General features: G+C 49.3%; 1 protein-coding gene across 1 annotated transcript in view; it reads right to left on the bottom strand.

The window, feature by feature from the left end:
* Positions 1-3,849: 3,849 nt before the first annotated feature.
* Adcy2 (adenylate cyclase 2) overlaps positions 3,850-23,376 on the bottom strand; it is a 338,643-nt gene continuing 319,116 nt past the window's right edge. The window contains exons 23-25 of the mRNA XM_042695213.1: positions 11,872-11,986; positions 7,812-7,936; positions 3,850-4,535 (exon numbers count right to left, since the gene is read on the bottom strand). Of these exons, the coding sequence (XP_042551147.1) occupies positions 4,383-4,535; positions 7,812-7,936; positions 11,872-11,986 (393 nt within the window). The 3' untranslated portion in view covers positions 3,850-4,382. The remainder of the gene's footprint in view (positions 4,536-7,811; positions 7,937-11,871; positions 11,987-23,376) is intronic.

Below are 23,376 nucleotides of genomic sequence, written 5' to 3' on the forward strand. Positions count from 1 at the left end.
TGTTTGGGATCTTCTAGGAGCGTTCTCTAAAGACAGATGGTACTGAATTGCTGGCAATTTCAAGGCTGAGTGATTCCTAAATATTTATTTTTAAAATGTTTCTGTTTTCAGTGTAGGTGCTTTCCTCCCTTAAAACAGCAGTCGTTTATTTGAGGTGCTTTTAGGTGCATTATATAGCTATACTCATAGGCGATGTAGGAAGTCTGTATAAACAAATGTATTTATGCAGCCCTGTTTTCCAAGAGCATAACCTGACTGCAGTAAACTGTTAAACTAAAGTTACTTTAGGCCAGACTACAACGTTAGCCATCTGCTTATTTTTCTAGAGCAAGGATGGGGTAGATCAAGATTTCAAAAGGTCTCAAGGGAAAATTTAATCAATTGCTGTTGATATCCTGGCATTTACCGTTTAAAGCCCATAAAAGATTACCCATTAAAATAATCAAAGAGACGCAGTTCTTATATTAATCGAGTTTCTTTCACAAAACTTCAACCATTGCTCAATGATGTTTCCTGCTGCTCAGTTGAACGTAGACCAAGGAGAGCAGGTTGATTGCTGTGTTAGGGAACCAAATGTTGAGAAAGAGAAACATAAACGATTGACCAAACCCAGCCCTTGAGAAGCGATCTATTAAAGCCTGGTCTCAGGGCTGGACATGGGCGTTTTCGATGAGAGATCTTCCTATGAGGTTAGAGGTGAAGGAGAGCTTCGAGGAAGGCTTTTCACCCTGATGCCCCGGGGACAGAACACACATGGAGCTGCCTAACAAGTCCTCTGGTCTGCCATTTTGTCACGGGGATGCTGTTCGTAGCTCAGAGATCAACGAGCTTTCATCAGGAGTGACCCATTCTGGTATCAGGAGGCAGGCGGTGTTCTCTCCCAGCTTTGCCTTGTCCCACGAACCACGGTCTGGGCACATCGGCCTGTTCCTCTCTGCACATGCGTTGCATTTGTAAAATGCAAGGGATTTCACACTGGGTAGGGAATCAGAATCACCTGTGAGTCTGTTCCCTAAAACGAGGGAGTGCAGGGGCGAGGGGAGGCTTCCTGCTTCTGTGGTCCACGTTTGGGCCCCAGGACAAGCTTCCAGGCGATGACAACACTGCTGGCTGGGCTCTCACCTGGAGAGTGAGCGTCTTACGTGCCCAGAGCTTTGCCAGGTGGATGCTGACAATGAAGTCAATCATCTCCAATTCTACGGATTGGTCAGAACGGTGGTGGAGAGCTCCTTTTGGGTTCTTTTCACCACAGATCCATGTTCATCGCCTCTACGAGGACAGAATTTGAGAGAACACGGGGAAACACCAGCTGTGGTCTGCAGAGGCCGGGGACCTAACGTGACCTGGCATTTAGGATGTGAGGCCAGAGGATGTAGGAACCACCTGACGCTTCTGCTGCTCATCTTTGAGTGAGTCTGAGGGCCTCCCAGCCCAGGTTTCAGTTGGAGGGAAGAGAAATGTCCTTTTAGCAATTTTGCTTCAATCACCTTTCTGGAGTTGTGATTACAGGATCACAATTTTCCTGAGGCAGAAAATTGAAAAAGTCTGCCATATCCCCACTTTGGTAATAAAGGACTGTTCCGGCCCCGAGCCGTGTGTGCTGAGAACACCCTGGCCGGCGCAAGGCAGGACCCTGCCCAGCTCTCTACAGCCATCAACTCAGTTAATCACAACCCGATACCATGAGCTCTCAGGGAGGAAAATGCTCCTAAGAGGGATTAGAGATGGGTTCCAAGTCTCACAGCTAGTAAAAATCTGAACCGGGGTCAAACTCCAGACTTAAGTTTTATGTCTGACTTTCCATTAATGAACTTTTTGAAAGCTCATCTGGGCTCTCAGCCTGGGTCAGATGCCGGCCCTGAGGTTATTTGAGGTTTTCCTGAAACCATGTGATATGCATAATTGCTCTATGTGCACCGTTTGGCAAAGCATCATATCTTTACATTAAAAGGAAAAGCCAGGTGCTGGTGGCTCATGCCTATAATCCCAGCTACTCAGGAGGCTGAGATCTGAGGATCATGGTTCAAAGCCAGCCTGGGCAGGAAAGTCCACAAAAATATCATTTCCAATTAACCAATAGAAAGCTGAAAGTGGAGGTGTGGTTCCAGTGCTCCAGTCCCAGCCTTGAATGAATCAGATCAGGGACAGTGCCCAGGCCCTGAGTTCAAGCCCTACCAAAGAAAGAAAGAGAAAGAAGGAAAAAAGGAAAGAAGGAAAGAAAAGAAAGAAAGAAAGAGAAGGAAGGGAGAAAGAGAAGGAAGGGAGAAAGAGAAGGAAGAAAGAAGGAAGGAAGGAAGGAAGGAAGAAAAAGAAAGAGAAGGAAGGAAGGAAGAGAAAGAAAAAGAAAAGGAAGAAAGAGAAGGAAGGAAGGAAGAAGGAAAAAGAAAGGAGGAGGAAGGAAGGAAAGAAAGGGAGAGAAAGGGAGGAAGGGAAGGAAAGAAGGAAGGAAGGATGAATGGAAGGAAGGAAGAAAGAGAAGGAAGGGGGAAGGAGGGAAAAAGAAGGGGAGGGGGAAGAAGAAAACCTCAAAACTTTTGAAAATGTATGAGAGAAACTCCCAGGTCTTCTCTCTCGGCAAGCGCGTCACCATGGGCTGCGCAGCGCGTCACCATGGGCTGCGCAGCGCGTCACCGCAGCGCGTCACCATGGGCTGCGCAGCGCGTCACCATGGGCTGCGCAGCGCGTCACCATGGGCTGGGCAGCGCGTCACCGCAGCGTGTCACCATGGGCTGTGCAGCGCGTCACCGCAGCGCGTCACCATGGGCTGGGCAGCGCGTCACCGCAGCATGTCACCATGGGCTGGGCAGCGCGTCACCATGGGCTGGGCAGCGCGTCACCGCAGCGCGTCACCATGGGCTGCGCAGCACGTCACCATGGGCTGGGCAGCGCGTCACCATGGGCTGGGCAGCGCGTCACCGCAGCGTGTCACCATGGGCTGGGCAGCGCGTCACCATGGGCTGCGCAGCTCGTCACCATGGGCTGCGCAGCGTGTCACCATGGGCTGGGCAGCGCGTCACCATGGGCTGGGCAGCGCGTCACCGCAGCGCGTCACCATGGGCTGGGCAGCGCGTCACCGCAGCGCGTCACCATGGGCTGCGCAGCGTGTCACCATGGGCTGTGCAGCGTGTCACCATGGGCTGCGCAGCGCGTCACCATGGGCTGTGCAGCGCGTCACCATGGGCTGTGCAGCGCGTCACCATGGGCTGTGCAGCGCATCACCGCAGCGCGTCACCATGGGCTGCGCAGCGCGTCACCATGGGCTGCGCATGTGTTCCGTTCTCAGCACGGCGGGCAGCAGCTTCTCTCTGTTAGCTCAAATTGTTGAGCTGCCAGCCTCAAATAGCAGGCTCCAAATGGTCCTCCTGGGGTTTGGGCCTGTGCGCTTCCACAAAGCATCCCTGTCCACAAGGGCTGAGTGGACAGAAGGAGTTCTGTAGCGGGTACAGAAGTTTTACTGTTAAACTATTTTTCCCCTGAAAATATTCTCAAGAGACGGCAAAATTAAAAGCAGCCCAGGAGGCGCACTGAACGTCGCACACATGCACACATCTCCTTCCAGGGAGCAGGGTCCTAACTATCCGCAGCACAAATCGGTGCCAATTTGAATCACTCAGGACAATCTCAACCTCAGAAATAACTGTTGCCAGTGGGGAGAAGGCCAGAGCAAAGCACGGGAGACAGCAGGAAGGAGAATCGAAGCCACAGGCACTACAAACCAAAGTACATAAAACTTTTAATGAATTAACCTTACAAAAGACAAATGGCGTCAGACCATGAGACGAGTTTGGTAGAAAACGGGTTCTAGGCTGTGAGGATGACTTCTGGGGGTGGACGGCTGAGCGGCCACCGTCAGGAGGCGCAGCCCAGACAGGTGACGAGCCGCAGGGCCGGCGGGGGCCCCTGGGTGAGCACTGGCACGAGACACGAGGGTGGTGGGTGAACAGAGACTCCATGTGTGGCGACAGAACCAACTTAGTCACAAACACTGTGTGTTTAGATATCAGACTAGTGGATGCTTTTGGCGAGCTATCATATTTTCCAGAAAAGAACATGCACCCGGAGATAATATACACACCCCCCGGTTTTATTGCCTTAAGAATTTGTGTTTGCTTCACCTCGCTCCTCCTTGCCAGTTCTTTGAATGCTTTTTTTCTCTGAGCGTTCCTTTTCTCCTTTTGCTTAGGAGTAAGCACAGTGCAAGTGGCAGACAATCTAGGCACATGTCAGACACCAACCGGGATGCCACCGGGTCAGGGGAACGAGTCCTCGAAGGTCCAGAGGATCAGACGGCACACACATTGAAACAAGGGACAGAGGTCGCAGTCAGAGCGCGGGAGGCCCTTGCAGAAAGGACTCTCTTCCAGCCCAAAGCCGGAAGTTCCTCAGGAGGCCACGTTGCTCTGGGAAAGGGACCGGGACATTTCTGTGTTTACGAAGTACGTCTTCAGATCGCCCTTGCCTTTCACGTTGATGATTCCGCGACACGTACACGTGTAGCCCAGGGTCTGTAGGATGAGGCTCGTCTCCTCGGTGACCTGCAGGCCAGGTGAACAGACGGAGAATGGCTCAGAGCCTAAGTCAGTGCCACCCACCTGAGTACAAGGCTAAAGAGTTCCACAGCTCCATGCTCCAAGACCCAGAATGCCACTCCTGAGAAATGAACAGAAAGAAAGAGCATCCTACTAGAACTGCATGTTTTGGTGTGTGTGTGTGTGTGTGTGTGTGTGTGTGTGTGTGTGTGTGTGTGTGTGTGTGTGTGTGTGTGTGTGTGTGTGTGTGTGTGTGTGTGTGTGTGTGTGTGTGTGTGTGTGTGTGTGTGTGTGTCGTGTGGCCTGGGAGCTGTCCCTCAGCTCTTCAGCTCAAAGCTAGCGCTCTACCACTTGAGCCACGGCACCACTTCTGGCTTTTTCTGCTTATGTGGATTTGAACCCAGGGCCTCATGCATGCAAGGCAAGCACTCTAACACTGAGCCCTATGTTCCCAGCCCCCTGAACATTTTTTAAGGGACAATGATGTTTAGTTCAGTACTGACGTAGCAAAAATCTGGTAACAATTTAAAACAAAACAAAAAAAATCAAGTAATTTCCATGGCTAAGAAAAGGCAGCGTGCACGAGAAAATAGACTAGTATTTAATCTGGATCCAAGTTATTATGTTACCCTCCTGGGATTATATTCTCATAGAAGAGATGTGCAAGAAAGAATGTAAATCTAAGTAAGATTGAGGTGCTAGGATTTTGGATGAAATTCACAAATGGTCAATGTCATTTCAGGCCACTAAATGTTACTAATAATAGAATTTTTAGGAAATTCCCCGAGAAGCACAGAATCAACAGATTTATTGCCTTGACTTTCATGTATAAGTCACTTGTGATCGTGATCTAGTGGGTTTACCCTAGCAGTGGGCATAAGCTCAAACCTCTGTCTGGTCTTCAAGGTTCACTCATTCTCCTGCACTGCTAACAGATGCCAACAGAGGGCGCATCTCCTCATGTCCTGCCTGGGCTGAGGCCCGGGGACCACATAGTCGGACACTCGCTTCCCAGTGAAGCAGCTTCCTTGGGGAAAGGCTAGGACCACGCTGAGCTGCTAGGACCCCTTTGCACAAGCCTTGAGCTGCCCCAGCTGCCACGTGCAGTGAGGGAGCCACGAGCAGGATCCAAGCCCCTCTGCGTGAGTGTTGGCAGAGCGTTCTGTGAATGACACTCCCTCCAGCAGTGGGTGAGGGGCACACGTGTGGTCTTAGGCGGCCCAGGCGACAGAGGCTCAGGAGTCCCCGCCCACACCCAGCCTTCCCCTGGAAGTCTGTGGGTCTTGGGCAGAAAGGGAAGGACTCGGTTTCTCAGAGAGCCCTGCGAACACTGCTTTGAACCAAGTGAGAAGCACACGGGAGAAGGGGTTTGCACTCACAAGAGGCATCAGAGCGCGGCTGTCGTGGGGGTCTGTGGTGCTCTGCCGCCTTGGGCGGGCGGATGGCAGGCCTGACACAGGGCTGGCAGAGCTGGGGGCTGTGGACGATGCGGTGGTGGTATAAAACACTTCTGCTTCTAGCACGGACCCTTCCTGGGAAGGGGGGAAACGGCAGGACTGGGCAAAGGCCATGCCAACAGCAAGAAGCCAGTCTTCTCAGCTGAGGAGCTGAGACAGGGCTGGCGGAAGGGAAGACAGCGGCACACAGATGGAGGTAGAAGCACCCTGAAGCCACCAGGCCCTGTGTCCAGACATTAGCAGGCCTGGGGAAGCCCGCCCGGGCAATGGGAGGAGGCTCCTCCGTGGTTCTTTGGGCTTTGGAGCTAGAAGGCACATGGGGGTAGAATGCTTTCAACAAAAAGTGTTTCTCAGGCCAGGGAGCAGCTTTGCAATGGTCTTGGCACGGCTGTCCAATCTCCCTGGCGTCACACACACGCTGCTCTTGCGCATACACAGAAAGGAAAGGCCGCCGGAGCTGCAGTAAGCACCACCGTCAGGAAAAGGCCCAGCTGCTGAGCTCAGCACACGCACAGCCTGCAGACATCCTTCACTTCCCACAGGCAAAGACCTGTCTAACGCCTCCCCCACCCCCAACCAGAGTGCACGGTGAGGGGCAGGGGGTCCATGCGGGCTGTACAGCTGCAGTGCCAGGAGGCCTAGCCACCACAGGCCCTCAGCAACACCAGCGGGGCCTTGGGGGGGGGGTCAAACCCCATGGGCCAGAATTGCCCAACCATCCCTTAGCCTGGGTCCTGGGTAGCTAGGTTCATGAAGAGTCTGGAGGTCTTTGTGCCCTCAGGGCCTGGGAAGCAAGAGTGTCAAGCTCAGCCGGGAGAACCTGGGAATTTTCATCCCACTGCATTTCCTCATTACCAGTGGCTTCTCGTGTGTGTGTGTGTGTGTGTACATGTATGTGTGTGTGCACACGTGTGTGCACTGATCTGGGGGTTTGAACTCAGGGCTTGTGGCTTGCTCAGCTTGCTTGCTTGGTTGGCATTCTACCACACAAACTAGGAAACTAGGTCTCCAGCCTCTGCCAGCCTCCCCTCTCCTCCTGGCTCTCCCTCTCACCCACACCGCTCACTGCCCTCCTGCTGCACGGCGGAGTTTCAGCACGCTTCCTGCAACAGATTTTTCCTATGATCGTTTTAGCAATTGTAGCCACTTCTCTCTCCTGGAATGGGATAAGTTCTCTTGTAATTACAGTTGTTTTCACCATGGTGGAAACTGACTTAAGGAGCCAAGGGAATATTAACGTGACATCATTTTATTTTTCTCCAGCTGCAGTTCTATCTCATTGGTTAGTTCTTCCCCCTTTTCTCCTTGAACAGATCCTAGAACTTTCAGGTCTTGTCTCTTCAAATCTCATGGGAGGTTGAAACAATTTTAAGTCAACCTTATGTTTCTCTCTCCCCCCACTGTTCTGGTCCAGTTCCTCCCCTTCTCAGGGAAGTGGCACTGGGGTGAGCAAGGGCTACGTGCTTTCTGCTCCCAGTTTCTGTGCCAGGTAAACCCTTTCCCAGGTGCAGGGGCAGGAAAAGGGCTAGGGGAGGAGAGTGAGGCCGTGTGCTTCCTGCTGGAGCTGTCACATGGTCCTGCATACAGGTGATTGGGGGGTTGGGAGATCTGTTTGCTCAAGTGCAATAACTTGGTTATTATTAAAGTTTGGTTGTTGTTGCTATTTTGAGTTACTGCAGAAACTGACGTTTCCCCCAATCAAAAGGTGTAAGTGAATTACAAAGTTTGTGCTTAACATGAAATTGATGATGACCACTGTGATTATTCCCTGCAGTGAGGGTTGGTAAGAGGCCAGGCCTGGCTGAGGTGACCCAGAGGGACTTACCTGGATTTTGTCCAGGACTCCGGTGCTGTCCATCCTGCTGGCCACGTTGACAGTGTTGCCCCAGATATCATACTGCGGCTTCTGGGCACCGATGACGCCGGCAATCACAGGTCCGTGGTTAATACCTGCGACACAGCACAGCTGGTATCAAGACCTGGGCTGCAGCAACTGTCCTAAAGACTAAACTGTCACCAGGCCATTCTTCAATCCTTGCTAAGAACACATCCACCCAATGCAGGACACTCTAAAGCCCAGAAAATCCCTCCAGCTTGGGCCTCTCTGCATGGCCACAATGTTTAAGTCTGTTCATTTATTTTCCTTCTAGAATGATCTAGACTCCTGTTTACCTATCTTTCTCTAATAGCAGAAAACTGGTATGCTTTTAAAAGGTAAAAGTTAAAACAACTGTTTTGTAGGTCACTATAAAAGCTTAGGTAGGTGGGTTCCAGTGATTTCATAGATAACACCAACTTCTAAATAAAATTGAACTCTAAATGGCGAGTGGAGTAGACCTATGGCCCTCTATCTACTGTTTTGCTATGGTTGGACTTTTGGGTTGGCTCCAACGTTTTGCCACAATGACAAGCACAATGCCAACGTCCTTAACCACACGAGCAGCGCTTTTGGCTTCTGTACATCATCTTGGTGTCATCTAACTGACAGGACATCCTGATGATGATGTGGGTCACGCGGCTGTTACCCCTGCATTCCAGGTGAGGAATCAGAGGGAGGGCTGTCACAAAGCCACGGGCAGCTCCAGGTCTATGTTCCTACAACTGGAACCGTCTCCACCACCAGCTTCTGGTACACACACATGGCTTTTTCCCACTTACATCTTGTTGTTTTGATGCAATCTCTTTGGACAGTTAATGGAGCTCAAGAAGAATATGGTGGTGGTAATACCCACTTCTAAACTGCTTTGCAGTGGATTCTCCAAGTTTACACTACTGTTAGTGTAAAGAGTTGACAAGCCAGAAGTGGATGGCTCAAGCCTGGAATTCTAGCTACTCAAGAGGCTAAGATAAAAGGACTGTAATTCAAAGCCAGCTGGGACAGGAAACCTATGAGGCTCTTATCACCAATTAACCACCAAAAAGCCAAAGTGGAGCTGCTGCTCAAGTGGTAGAGCACCAGTCTGAGTGAAAAAGCTAAAGAACAGTGCCCAGACTCTGAGTTCAAGCCCCAGCCAGTACTGGCACCTAAAAGAAAAGAATTTGATAGAATTCAAGTTTGGGGATGTTTTTCACTTGAGGACATGACCGGCAGTTAAGGCTGAGGAGCTGGTCTTCCACGAGGCGGTAGCGTGCAGCATGATCTCTAGCTCTGGAATGTCTGCTGGTTTCTGCTGTCGAGACCGTTTCCCCCTTGAAGCTGGGCTCTCCTGTCCCACATGCATTGTGTATAGTTTCTAGAAGCTTCGGGGCTCTAAAGTTACTGCTCATTGTTCTAGCTGGTCTAGTCCTTGCTCTAAGGCATGGTAGAGTTCTTGGAATCTTGATTTATGTGGGATTTTTGTGTTATTCCTCCAGATTGTGGGACATCTCAAGCCACCACTAAATGGTTGCTCTCAATAACTGTAATCATAAAAACCCATGCTGCGACACGGGTTGGCATGTAAAGAGGGCCCTTGGCATGGGGGACAAAGCTTTAAAAGTCAGGTCAACGTCTACATGCAGGGATGCCTGAATTTGTATGTAGCCCCATTCGGGAGTGGGTGCTAAATTCTCCTCCTGGGAACACAGTTTAAGCACACAATACAAAGAGGGTTGTAGAAACCAAGGAACGGAGATCCAGTGACCCTTCCCCTCCATTTCCCCTGGGCCCAGGCCCGCATCAGCTCAGCTGTGCTGATTAAAGGGGCATTCCTGAGAGATTCATTTTACTATTATCATTATTCCACAGATTTTAGCAGTGGCCTAAATATTATTCTATACCAGCTTACTAGACGCAAGAGAGGTGCGAAGGACATTCTGCTTTGCTTGTGTGGAGTGCTCAATAAAATTCACCTCTTCCTGGGACAGAACAATTAATGCACTGCAGCTAGGTCACATGGGTCAGAGTGCCCAGGAGTCGGGGCTGGGCACAGCCTGGGACTGTCTCCTCATCCAGCAGCTCTCCTAACAGTGGTTGCTGACTCCAGCTCAGACAGCGGCTCCAGAGGTGGAGGAGAGCCCAGGCTGGTGACGCCTGGCCGTGGGCCTCTCCACTCAGTACGAGAGTGTATGTGATTTGTGGTCAAGTGAAACACTGGGTTAGGTATTCAGGAGAACCGTCTACAGGACTGGTAAGCAGGCTGAGAACAGGGATAGCAATTATAAAATGATCGGGACAAAGTAGGCGTGCCAGCCAACACAATGGAAGAAAGTCGTCCACCACTGCACACATTCACTTAGAAAATCAGGATCTGGATAAGAAAAATATTTGTGGCTGCTGAAGAGTTGTCCTGGGCCTGTGCTGGGGGTGGCGCAGGGCCATCTTGGGCCCATCTGGGTATGATGACAGAGGTCGCTCTGCCATGCAATAAGCTTCTATTAAGAGAAGACTGGATATGTGCTCCAAAGGTTCAGGTGTCCAATCTGGGTCCTCCTTGGTGTGGCGAGGTTTAAGGTGTGGAATCATTAAGAGGTGTGTCTCAGTGCAAGCTCATCAAGTCACTGGGGGTGCAGCCCCTGGGAGGGGTCAATGAAGGCAACTCTTAGACTGAGTTCCCTTGAGAGGGGGCCCTTACAGAAGAGCAGGCCCAACCCTTCCAGTTCTTTCTGGTTTCCGGCCTGTCCAGGTGACCACGCAGCCAGGCACCTTAGACTCAGTGAGTTCCACCGTCTCGAGTGAGGGGGGCCACCCTTCAAGCCTCTACAATGGTAAACCAAGCACATCTTATTCCTTATGATCACCCAGCTTCAGGCAATTTGTTAGAGCAGCAGGGAAAGGACTGACACACCTAGACTTAGTACATCTGTTTGATGACACCATTTCTTAAGCTGCCAAAACAATCTTCAGTACTTTGGACCAAAGTGACACGATGCTGGGGATGGGGGCCTCCCCCCTGCCCCTCCCCCCCAGCCCAGCCTCCTCCCTTCCGTACTTGGCCCAGTCCTGGGTATGGTGTGCACAGAGCAGGCAGTGTTCAAAGGAAAAATATATATATATATACATACATACACCCGGGGCTGAAAACCAGGAGCGAGTCACATTTGCGAGGCATAAAATCCTCTTGGGTTTTAAAGTTCAGGTTGCATGTACAGCAAAGGAAAAACTAGCTTTACATATCTAGATTTCTTTTTTTCAAAAAGTTCAAATCCATTAGCATAAGAACGTTAAAACCATACAGATGGAACCTGTCACAGAACCAGTGTCATGTGGACTTGCAGAGGAAGCAAAATGTGTTGCCAAGAAGACGCTAAGACTGTCAGAGAAGTTCTTACACGTCATGAATGCCTGCACGCAATTGAGCACGCATCACAGGGAGCCGTGTGCGACTTCTTTTTTTAATGAGAAGTTATAAAAGGCAAGTAATCATGACACATGCTACAAAAGCAACTTCAAAGTTTGTCCGGACTATTAGAAATCAGGAAGTCTATTTTTTTTTTTTTTTTTTGCCCCTAAGACTGGAAAAAAAAATCTAGAGCCCTATGGATAAGATGAGACACAAGTCTGGCAGGGATCTTGGGGGTTAGAACACTGGAATCTGGATGTGTTACAGTAGCAGGTTCTTAGTAACGTCAGTGAAATAATGGAACAACATTCAATCAGTAACACAGGAAATAAGAAGTCCAGACTCTGGCTGGACACACATGAGCTACAGAGAATGAGCTCCAACCGCCTTTCACCAGATAAATGGGCCATGCTTACGATGTGGGTCCAACCAAAAGAACTAATTCCCCCCCCTCAAATTTACACAGATGAACTTAGAGGCTCATGGAATCCCTCAGCCTGTCCACCTGGAACTCGGTCCTGCTACCCTACAGATGGAGTTAAAACCGCGCCTACAGGCCATTCTCAGTTCCTGGACTCCCTTCTCTGTTCCATGCCCAAGCCCAGATCACCTTGCCCCACGTACCCACTCGCAGCTTGAAGTCATTGAAGGAGTGCTTGTTGATGGCATCCAGTTTTGCCACCAGGGCGAACGCGAACTCCACCATGGTGCCTATGTGCATGTACTGCCGATCTGGCTCCTGGAAGAGAGGAAACCCACATGGACTGGGTGAGAGACACGGACAGGAAGACACCTCTCTATCGCGGATCTGTGCCCAAGCCCAAAGGGAAGGCTCGCAGGCCGTAAGATGTTTTGGAAGAATTAAGTCTCATCTGGAGAACATGTTGTGTCTGAGCCTGTTATTAGCGTGTTCAGGTGGAGGTGCCACGTGGCATGCTGGCTTGCTTGTGACGCCTGCACGGTTTTCCCTAGAAAATGAGCGCTATCTCTGAGCCCTGGCTGCTCACTCAGGGTGTCTGCCCTCGTCACCCAGTGCTGGCCTTTGTCTGTTGATCCCTGTGGACTGTACCACCTTACCCCTGGCTTCTAGCAGGGACTGACCAATGGGAACTCCAGGAAAGACAGGAGAGGAGAGCCTTTGCCCCGCCCCCTGCCGGCTTTTACCGGGGTTGGTTCCCACCATTATGGCTGAGGCTTCCTGCCTCTGCTGTCAGATGTCTTGTTCCCCGAAATTCTGCTAATGCTCCCCCCACCTCCAGCTATTGCTTTTCAGGTCTCCAGGAGGAAAATGCTGGGGCCTGGAGGACTCCTCTCACTCCAGCCCTACGTGAAGCCGTAACCCAGTTCCCGAATGTGACCATGGCACAGTGGGGAATGTCTTCTAAGAGGTCATTCCCGGAGGTCACTGGGGACATCCCTAACGCAGCAGGACTGGGGTCCCCTGTAAGAAGGGAAGACGAAGAGACAGGCATGCACAGAAGGGTGAACACATGAGGGCCCAAGAAGTGCCAGCTACAGGCCAAAGAAAGAGGAAAAGCAAGCCTGTGGACACATTGATCTCCTGGCAGCCAGAACTGTGAGGCATGCGTGCTGCTGGCTGATGCCTTGTCAGGCAGCCCTCAGAGTAACAGAGGCAAGGAAGTCCTGCTAACCCACAGAGTAACTCAGGGGTAGCCGCAGCCTGCTTTGACTCATCCCAGAGTATCTTATAATTCCATGGGACAAAAGTTATTAACCTGAAGGAGAGAATTCCAAAGTTTCCAAATGAATGAGAATTCATTCTATTTACAAGTTTATATTTAACATCCCTTAACTAATTTATACTTACCATTACTTTGCAAAATCTATTATATGTACGTTCAAACTTTATCTTTTGATAATTTCTATGTTTTAAAATAGATTCTCTAACACATACACATGTGTGTGTATATATAAGTGTGTGTGTGTATATATATATATACCTATATATGATTCATACGATGCATTATTCACATGCTCTGAATGTTACCACTCCTCTGATACTTAATGATAGATAGCCACAACACAGTGTGGAGGTTCGTCTGGGTATCAAAAGGTCTGGTGAGGTGAAAGCAGCCCTAGCCTGCTGGGTCCCTGTGGCCTGAGTAAGGACATCTTTTTTTAGCTCTGTAATCAAAGCTTCTGCACTCTGTCTGGCTCACTAGTTTGTGAGCTCCCCTGGGGAAGAGTCTGAGCTCTATTAATCTGTGTTGCCACAGGAGAATAAGGTCTCTGACACACAAAAACGTCATTGATGTCTGCTGAGTGACCACACTTAGGCTGACCTTGGAGTAACCAGGAAGAAATGGGCAGGGAGGGGTCACAGGAGCGCGGATCAGGTTTGGTGGAAGGCGGACACTGTGCTTCGCTCACCGGGTGAGCACACACCAGGGGAGGATAGCTAATGCACCCACAAAAGATGGCAGGCTTCGAGGGAAGGACGGGAATCAGGCTTAAAGGGAACACAGGCTGCCCTCGGCTGAGACACACGAGAGTCAGACCCTAGGAGTCATTGAGAGAAATCAGGAGCAAGAAACTGAGGGCTTGAACATATCAAGCAGAGCCTTCTGGGGTGTTTTTTATTGGGGGGGGCAGAATCAGAGCTTGCACTGAGAGCTTCCTGTTGGCTAGTCTGGTGCTGTACCTCTCAGCCACACCTTCAACGGCTGTTCTTACTGGTTATGTTTAGGATACAGTCTTTCTTCTTGCTCCAGACATGACCCTGAGCAGTCTGCTTTAGACTCTCTGAGGCGTCTGCCATCCTGTCCAGATTCCCTCTGTGGACAGTCTTTTGGTCTTTTCTACCCCGGTGGTCTGGAAGCTGGGGTGCCCTCATTTCAGCCTCCCACTCAAGTTGGGATGGCAAGCATGCCCTACTGCACCCAGCAATGAGTTGAAAAGAGGTTTTGCTGACATTTCTTCGAGGGCTGCCGTCAAACCATGATCTCCCTATTCTGGGCTTCCTAAATAGCTAGGATTCCAGGCATGGACGACCAGCTCCCATCTGTGGTGAGAGTTTAATTCTGTTAAGGCTCCAAAAAGAGCTCAATCAAAGGATCAAGAAAAATATCTTAGGGCAGAAGCAAGTCTGGGTGACTTTGAATCAACTTTCACGGAGGAAGAAGAATAAAACCAGCCCCAGGCTGCTTCCTAAGGGTAATAGAGGGAGAAAAAGAGACAGTGGAATGAACACCTTACACATGGAAGGTAATAGGAAGGTGGGGACAGTCAGCAGCTAAGAGAATATGGGCAATGGTGGCAAGGCTTCCTCATGTCATTGAGAATGAAAGCAGAGGTTTCTTAGCCTTGGCACGGCTGTCATGTGTACTGGATAATCCTCGCACTGGGGCCATTTTGAGCTTCACAAGGTGTCTAGTGCCACCCTTGGCCTCTACCTACTAAAGATGATGGATGATGGGTATCTTTCACCTCTATTGGTGATGACAAAAAATACCTCCGGATGCTGACAAATGTCTAGGTGGAAACTGAGGAAGGAAAATGAGGAAGACCTGCATTAAATAATATAAATGAGAATGGACAAGAGCAGTTCAATTTCCCATTGAAATGGAAAGATTTCTTCATGCCTCTGGTGAATGATATCTTTCTAGAACACTATTTTAGTAAATCTTTTTTTTTTTTTTGGGTCCGGTCACGGGGCCTGAACTGTGGGCCTGGCCGCTGTCCCTCAGCTCTTCAGCTCAAGGCTAGCGCTCTACCACTTGAGCCACAGCGCCACTTCCGGCTTTTTTCCCCTGCTTATGTGGTGCTGAGGAATCGAACCCAGGGCCTCAAGCATGCAAGGCAAACGCTCTACCACTGAGCCACCTTCCCAGCCCTATTTTAGTAAATCTTAACCCCCTAAAACTCACGAGAGAAAAACCAAATGATATCAATTGGAACTAAGGAGCAGAAAGTATTATGCTTCCTGCCTTTGGTGGAAAGGCAGTGTCATTTCTTAAGAACTGCAAGCTTTCTCCCATAGGCTTCTAATACCTTCTGTCTTACCACCTTTGGGGACCAGAGCCCACAGCAGCCTAGGAGAACACACTCCTGAACAGGAAGTCCAAACGGGCAGCCCAACACAAAGAATCTCACTCACAGGACAAAGATCACCAGTGTGTGTCCCGCAAGGAGGTCATTGGGGAGGGAAAACTCACTTGTGTTAAACCAAGGAGCAGCACCTAAGCTCTTCTCCTTGAAACATTATGGGCCAGTTGAAGTCCCTCAGCAGCATGGAGGGACTGAGTTCTGGGAGGAGGCTGAAATCCAATGTGAATACCTCACCTGGGCTTCAGAACCCCTCAGGGAACATGTGTACCATCTCTGGATGTACCCAGTTCATTTTGAAAAAGTCCTAATAACTGAGCTCTCGCTACATATGTAATGGCAGCAGAAGGCATTTCCCCCAAGACTCAAATAATTTCTGCCTGGTATCTGCACATATTTCCAGAGACACAGAAAGACTCCTGCCTGTGTTGGGAGTTTCACCAACCAGGAAGATGGCTCAAAGTAGATGCGTGTTTGCTGAGATTCATTTAAAATCCAAGCGGTGGGAAATTAACATCAGCACGACCCTGCTCTCCCTGCTTCCTTTCATCTGCCAGGCACCTTAGCTGGCTGCCATTGTGCTCTGTGTTGAAAATTTTCTGGAGTTCAAATTCTACTTGCTTGATATGGCAGGATCCCAACAATATGACCTAGCGAGGTCCCCCCACCGGGGGGGGGGGAATTCCAGGAGATCTGAGATCTCTCAGTTCTCAGGGGGCCCTCCACCCTTCCAGGTGAGCAGGAAGAGCTGCCAGCCGCTGACCCTCAGCCCTGGTGTCTAGCTAAATTAGGCCCTGCCAAGCTGGGACAGAGCTGCTTAGCTTCCCTGGACATTGTAAAATGGGGCAGTTACATCCACCTCAGAGGCATGGACATGATTATAGGAACTGGTCCAAATCATGTGGTGTTCTGGATTTCTCTAATTGTCTTTGCAGTAGTGTCCTCCCTGCCTGATGGGGGCAGTGTCTAGGAGAGAGAGGGTGTCAGTCAGCTGCTGTGGCTGTGACAAAAGACCCAGGATAACTCACGAGGAGGTTCAGAGGATTCACGTGACCCTTTGGACCTTTGGATGTGATGTGTGGCAGAACTTCATGGCTGGAAAGAAAGGGCTGGCTTCTGATGGGCTCACTTCCTGATTTCATGAGCATCCACCTCCTCTCAGGAGTGCCTGCTGCTGGGACCACACCTTTGCACTAGCAGGGAAGGGCCTGAGCGCCTGGCTGTGCTTTCTGTATTTCCCTCCAGGGGGCGTCCCACACGGATACATGACCTCTGCCTGGGACTGCAGGCGCCTTGAGTGTCCGCGTATACTGTGAGGAAGGGTGCCTTATTTTTTTTCACTTTTCAGTTTCCTATTAACAGCATGGAAGCAGAAAGAAATTTCTGTCTGATGTTGATACTTCATGGTAGCTTTGGCATTTGTACAAGAATGTGCAGCCCTGGGACCTCGCTTTGATTTCAGCAGAGAACTAAAGGACTCCCTGTTCTTACCGGTATAGGGAAGGGCCACACTGGTTTCCGGGAGCCCTTTCAGCCTTTTGCTCTTGGGAAGCTAGCAGGAATGAGGAGGAGACACCCAGCTTCCTCCTCATCTGCCTGCTGAATTCTGCCGTTGCGCCAGGCACTGGGTGTGCTTTGCCTGTGCTGATGAACTCACTACCTCTCATGCAGGGGACATGGATTGTGGTATTCACACAATCTCCAAGGGGGACCCAAGGGGTGCGGGGGGACCCAGGCCTGGGGCTTGTTTGCAGACAAATATATGTATTTTCAACAATGTGTAAATAAGTGTTTTAAAATAAAACAAGTACAGACAAACCATGACACAAAAGTTTTTAAAATCATAATAAGCAATAATGCTCATAGCTTGATAAAGAACCTTCTGCTTCCTCTTCCATTCTGCTCGTTCCCCCCCCTGACTCCTGGCAAGGCCTTCCCAATCCTCCCTGGAAAGGGACTTTACAGTATTTGCATCCGTGAATAAGAGCTTCAAGGTTGGCTTATTACAGAAATTGCATGCGAGCATCATGGTTTGATGGAAGTTTTCATGGAAGCATTTTGGTTTTGACTTTTAACTTCTTGGTCGAGTTTGTTTGGAAGTGATTAGAGCTATTCAAGTCATTGCTATAATCGGTGATAATCCTGTTGGCTGGTTAGGGGATTAAGGAGGGACTTCCTCTGCTCAGAGGCTGAGCAAGGATCTGAGGGCCTCAGAGAGGCTGAAGTAATGGAGATTGGGGGCTCTCTGGAGTAAACTGGGGAGGAGTTTGCCAAGGCCAAATGGAGCTACTGCTGCTACTCTAGCTGGTGGTTAACCTCAGGAATAAATATCGGGTAGATTATTTCATTAATTGCATGAAAATGGCCACTTTTCAGTTTTTATAAACATAATACACAGCCAGGCACCAGTGGCTCATGCCTGTAATCCTAGCTTCTCAGGCGGCTGAGATCTCAGGGTCCTGGTTTAAAGCCAGCTCAGACAAAAACGTCCAATTAACTACAAAGAAGCAAGATCTGGGTAGCTCACATGGTAGAGTGCTAGCCTTGAGTGAAACGGCTTAGGGACAGCTCCTAGGCCCTGAGTTCAAGCCCCAGGACTAGCACAACAGCAAAACCAAAAATAACACATAATACTGTTCAGGTCAAAAAAATAAATCTGTAGCCACCAGTCTACTATATTGTTGTGTGAAATCTAAAGGCCAGGAAATGAAAGAGCTGGTGGGGAAAGCCTTCAGCGCTCAGAAAAGAGCGAGGTCCTGAGGGTGAAAGGAAGGGTCTGTGAGGTGGGAGAACTTCTTCTCTGTACCCACGGCTGGATTCCATCCTGGATGAACCCAGAGTGGATGCAAGCCTGCTCTCAATGCCAAGAAGCCTGCTTCTTTGAAAAGCAATGGTTGCTTCCTACATGGAATGCTATCTTTCAGTCCCATCGTCTTTATACTTAAAATTAGAATATACTGTTACAGCCAAAAAATATGGCTGAGCAGAGTCAGGTGCAGAAGCACTGTCCTGACAGAGTTAATGTGTCACCCAGGCACGCAGAAAATGCCAGGGAAAGGTGCCTCAGAGCTACCTTTCAGAAAGTTGCAATCTGAAAATTTTTGTCTCCTTTTGGATGTAAGTAAATTCCATTAATTTTCTGGAAATTCTATGTATTTTTCAGATTGAATGTCTCCTATGGTCAAAGGAAAGATTTGATTTTGTTGATCAATCGAGAAACAAAGTCTGAAGCTCATCTCAGGTGGGTTACAAAAAGGAAAAGTGACATTCATCTCTTAGGAAAGTTCCTAAAAATAGTAATAACATTTGTCAAGCACGCTCTCTTCCCATCAAATGTGATGAACTTTACTTTCAGAAACTTTCATTGCACTTAAAGAAGACTTTGCCAAGACTCTCTCTCGACACTGTAATCACAAATAGCTCACATTGCGTAGGCCTTCCCATAGAGCTCTGATGACATGTATCTCATTTCTGTCAGAAGCCATTATCCCTGTTCTATTGGACACGCAATGGCATCGATATGCAAAACAAATATAAACCTCCACCGTACTATTACTGGTAGCAACTTTATTGCCTACTGAGATTATGGAGTCTGTTAAATATTTTGAACATGAAGTCCCAATGGCTTTAGGAAACGAGATGCATGATCATTGCTATAAACATGAAACTGAGATGCAGAAAACCTGCAAAAAATAATGACAGTCTCATGCTACTTTGAAAGTCATGTTCTTTTTAATCTCCCCCTGAAAACTATGACTGATTCTCCCCGTTCTTGGGCACAGGGCTGAGGATAGCAGGAAGGGAGGGTGGTGGGTGGATGGGGGGGTGGATGGGGGAGAAGAGGAGAAGGCAAGGCAGAACCAGAGGCCACCTGAGGAGTTCCACATAGACAGCAGAGCCCCCAGACCTGTAGTTCCACAGCCCTGTCCTACAGCTCTTGCTCTTCAGGACCACCTTGGGCAAGTTATGCTTCTTCAGAAAAGGCTCAGAGCCTTTGTTACCCAACTGCCAGGCTTGTGATAAAGGTGTAAAAAGCAGACGGGTGCTGACATCTCACACCTGTAATCCTAGCTACTCTGGAGGCTGAGATCTGAGGACCACATTTGGAGCCAGCCCAGGCAGGAAAGTCTGTGAGACCCTTATCTCCAATAAACTACTCAGAAAAAGCCAGAAGTGGTGCTGTGGCTCAAGTGGTGGAGCTCTAGCCTTGGGCAAAAGAAGTTCAGGGGCAGAGTCCAGGCCCTGAGTTGAGTTCAAGCCCCAGGGCTGGCAAAAAGGGAAAAGAAAAAAGAGAGAGAGAGAGAGAAAAAGTAGTTAGTCAGGGAAACAAAAAAAAAGTGAGGGTGTGTTTGGGTGGAGCAGGTTACTAATGCAGAGGGAAAGAAGCAAACCCAGGCAGAGAGCAGAGCCAGATAGAGGTGTGTGGGATATCACCAGTCACCCATAGAACCAGTGTGTATGATGGCTCCAGTCAGGCCCTTGCTGGGGATGTCAGGGGACAGTAGGTAAGACTGTAACCTACACAATGACTGAACAACACCCCCCCTCCACACACACACACACACACACACACACACAGCTCCCAAGTGAAGTGAAACTGAGATGCATCACGGAAGCAGGAGAGGAAGAAGGGAGATCTGGACACAAGAGTGCAGGTGTGGCACAGCTGTCCAGGGTGGGCACAGGAAGCTTCGTAGGAAGCCGTGGCTCTGCTCATAGCTGAGATCTGCAGAGGGTCTTCTGCAGTTCAGTGCATGTCAGAATGACCTGAGGAACATAGTCAGAATGGGGACTCCTGTCCCACTCAGACACAGTGGGGATGGCCACTAACTCACACCACCAGAGGTGCCTGCAGGTGGTGGGAGGACCAGGGTGGAGCCAACAGGAGGAGGGCAGGGCAGTCACAGGCCGTGTTAAGGTTGGGACGGGAAGCGTAGGGAGAGATGGGCAGTTGGCAGGAGCTGGAGGCTCATTATCAGAGCTTATTTGGAGAGTTGGGAGGATGAGTGGAAGAGGAGGGACTGTGAGAAAAGCTGTGTCTGCAGGGAGCTGGGAGTGACAGCCCTGGTGGCTCAGTGACCCGGCCGGCGGCTGACTGTCACTGGGGTCACAGAGCGGAGGAGATGGAAAAGGTTTCAAGTAAACCCTGATGCAGTGGACGGTGTGGGGAAGACCATGACCACTTCCTATATAGGAGAAGGGCAGCCATGGGAAGTGTCTAGGAGCTGAGCCAGGAGAGGATGTCCAGGGAACGTTGACAGCCAGCGGTTTCAGAGGCCACAGGTCAGACATGGAGGCTGACTGCCTGGAGCAGGCAATCAGAGCGGGATTTGGGGATCTCTACTGCCTGGAGAGGCAGGCAGGGCCATGGGCAGGCCTCCACGTGGGACTGGGAGGTGGGAGAGAAAAGGCCTGGGACTTGTCTTGAACATCCAGGAGAGTCTGGTGTGGACAAGCAGGTGGACTCTGTGGGCCAGAGAGAAGGTGGGCAATGGGTCTGCCCACCCTGCCAGATCTGAGAAGTTAGACGTGAAATACTGCAGGTGGCCTTCCACAGGGGGACTGGCTGTTTGGGGTGAGGTTAAGTGAGGTTCACATGTCTAGAAGGAGACTTTAGGCTGCTGGGAGCTCATCAATCTTTTTTTTACCCCTCGGTCATGGGTCTTGAACTCTAGACCTGGGCGCTGTCGCTCAGCTTTTCAGCTCAAGGTGAGCCGCTTGAGCCATAGTCCTATTTCCAGTTTTCTGGTGGTTTATTGGGGATAAGAGTCTCATGGACATTCCTTCCCAGGCTGGCTTTGAACGGCGATCCTTAGACCTCAGCCTCCTGAGTAGCTAAGATTATAGGCGTGAGCCACCGCCCCCAGCTGGAGCTCATCAATCTTAAGAAATGGTATCTTGAGGGACAGGGTAACATTGTCCCAAAAGAAATGTACTTTTTACCTGACTTATTCAACTGAAATCCCTCTTGTACATCATCTTTATGATGGCAATAAAAACATAATTAAAAAATGAAATGATATCTTAACTCAGTATTTAAAAAAATCAGACATAATGCAGACAGAAGTCTAGAATGAGATAAAGTCATGACATTTTAAGTAAATACAGTGCCAAGGGGTAAATTACACCTTTCTACTGCTCTCTGCCAACCAGATTCATTATCTTGAAGCCATTATATCCCACGTGACCGCATTGAGACCCAGCTTGTACACATGTGGCTGTGGTTCACTGAGGTCATAAGCATGGGGCCTGGCAGGATGGAGATGGTGCCCACAGGTTTCCCTCCCCTCTCCTCATCCCTTCCCTCATCCCTTCCCTCACTTCTGCTCTGCCTCTTCTGTCCTCTGCCTTCCATCCCCTCCCCTCCAATCCCTTCCCTATACCCTTCATTGTCTTCTCTTTTCCTCTCTCCTCCCTTGCCCCCTTTCCTTTCCTCTTCTTCCCTCCTTCTCCTCCTTCTCTTTCTGCCCCTATCTCTTCCTCTCCCTCCAGAGCAGCCAGCTGGCACCAGCCTGCCTGTGGTATTCACCAGGGCAGGCCTTCTGCACTGACAGACAGGTTCTGACAGTGCTGTCCTGAGCATCCAAGAGCTTGAGGCAAAAAGAGAAGAATCTGTCTCTACATTCATGTTTTCATGTTAATTTTTCAGTGGTTAAAGCCTGTAGAGAAGCGTCAGTTTGCTTCTGTTAAAGTCAAGAAAGTAAAATTGTAATCAGTTCTAGTACTGGTATAAATAAAATATCTAAAATGTAAACACTGTTATATATTAAAACCTCTATGTGATGCATTTTGCCTGTAATTTTTCAACACATTAACATTCTGAAGGAAAAAAGGCAATCACTAAGAATATGCAAGCCACGCGCCGGGCCATACTGCCTCCTTCTGTCTCAGGCTGCAGGGAGAGGCCCTGCTCAGAGGCTAAGAGGGAGATTTTTCTAGGGGTTGACTGCTTGTTTCTTTTGCTCCTTTTTCTTATTGTGCCTACCTGTTAAGGATAATTCTCTGGAAACAAGCAGACGAGGGGATGACAAGTAGAGCACAGTACCCGTTCACTCAGACAAACATGTTGAGATTTGAGTGAGATCACTGCCTCTAGCCGTTAGGTCTGCAGAGATGCCCCAGAGGACCAGCTCTGTGAAGATGTGTCCTCAGCCCTCACTCCTCCGTGGACCTGGAAGGGGATCTGAGATCGTGGGCTCTTCTCTCTTCTCTTTAGAATCCATCTCCTTTCACAACACTGTGTTCTGGTATATTCTATCCTTTGTACAGAGTGGAGGGAAGATCCCATAGCAAGGCTGTGCTGCAGCCAGGAGAGAGTCCACTCTCCTGAGGCGACAGAAGTCTTGTTATTGACTCCTTCTAAGAAGACACTAAGATTGTGAGTGTGTGTGTGTGCTTGTGTGTGTGTGTGTGTGTGTGCGCGTGCGTGCGTGTGTGTGTGTGTGTGTGTGTGTGTGTGTGTGCGCTCGCGTGCGTGAGGGACAGGAAGTGAGAGAGACATATAGATACAGACAGAGGTAGAGACAGACTGACTTGGGGCTTGAACTCAGGGTCTGGGCGATGTCCCTGTGTTTTTTTAAGCACAAGTTTACTGTTCTACCACTTGAGCCACAGCTCCAATTTTGGCTTTTTGGTACTTAATAGGATCTCATGGGCTTTCCTGCACAGGCTGGCTTTGAACTGTGATCCTCAAATCTAAGCTTTCTGAGTAGGCATGAGCCACTAGCACCCAGCTTGCAGTAAGATCTTTATGAATAGTGGAAAAATCTCTAAACCCTTAGTTGACTGATAATACTTGATTTTATCCAAATCACTTTTCAATCAACTTCCTATGTGGACAAGTTTCTTTTACCATATTATTTAAAAAATGAATATTTAGAAAGTATTATTATTGTTCTTGGTGAAATTAGGATTTGAACTCAGGGTTTTATGTTTGCTAGGCAGACATCCTTCCACTTGAGCCATGACATTAGCCCTTTTTGCTTAAACTGTTTTTCAGGAATGATACTGTAGTTTTTTGCTTGTTTTTGTCCTCCTACTAAAGCATTGTACATAGATGTGATG

The sequence above is a fragment of the Dipodomys spectabilis genome, unplaced genomic scaffold, assembly GCF_019054845.1.
Source record: "Dipodomys spectabilis isolate Male_0828 unplaced genomic scaffold, ASM1905484v1 ptg000179l, whole genome shotgun sequence".
NCBI lineage: Eukaryota > Metazoa > Chordata > Mammalia > Rodentia > Heteromyidae > Dipodomys > Dipodomys spectabilis.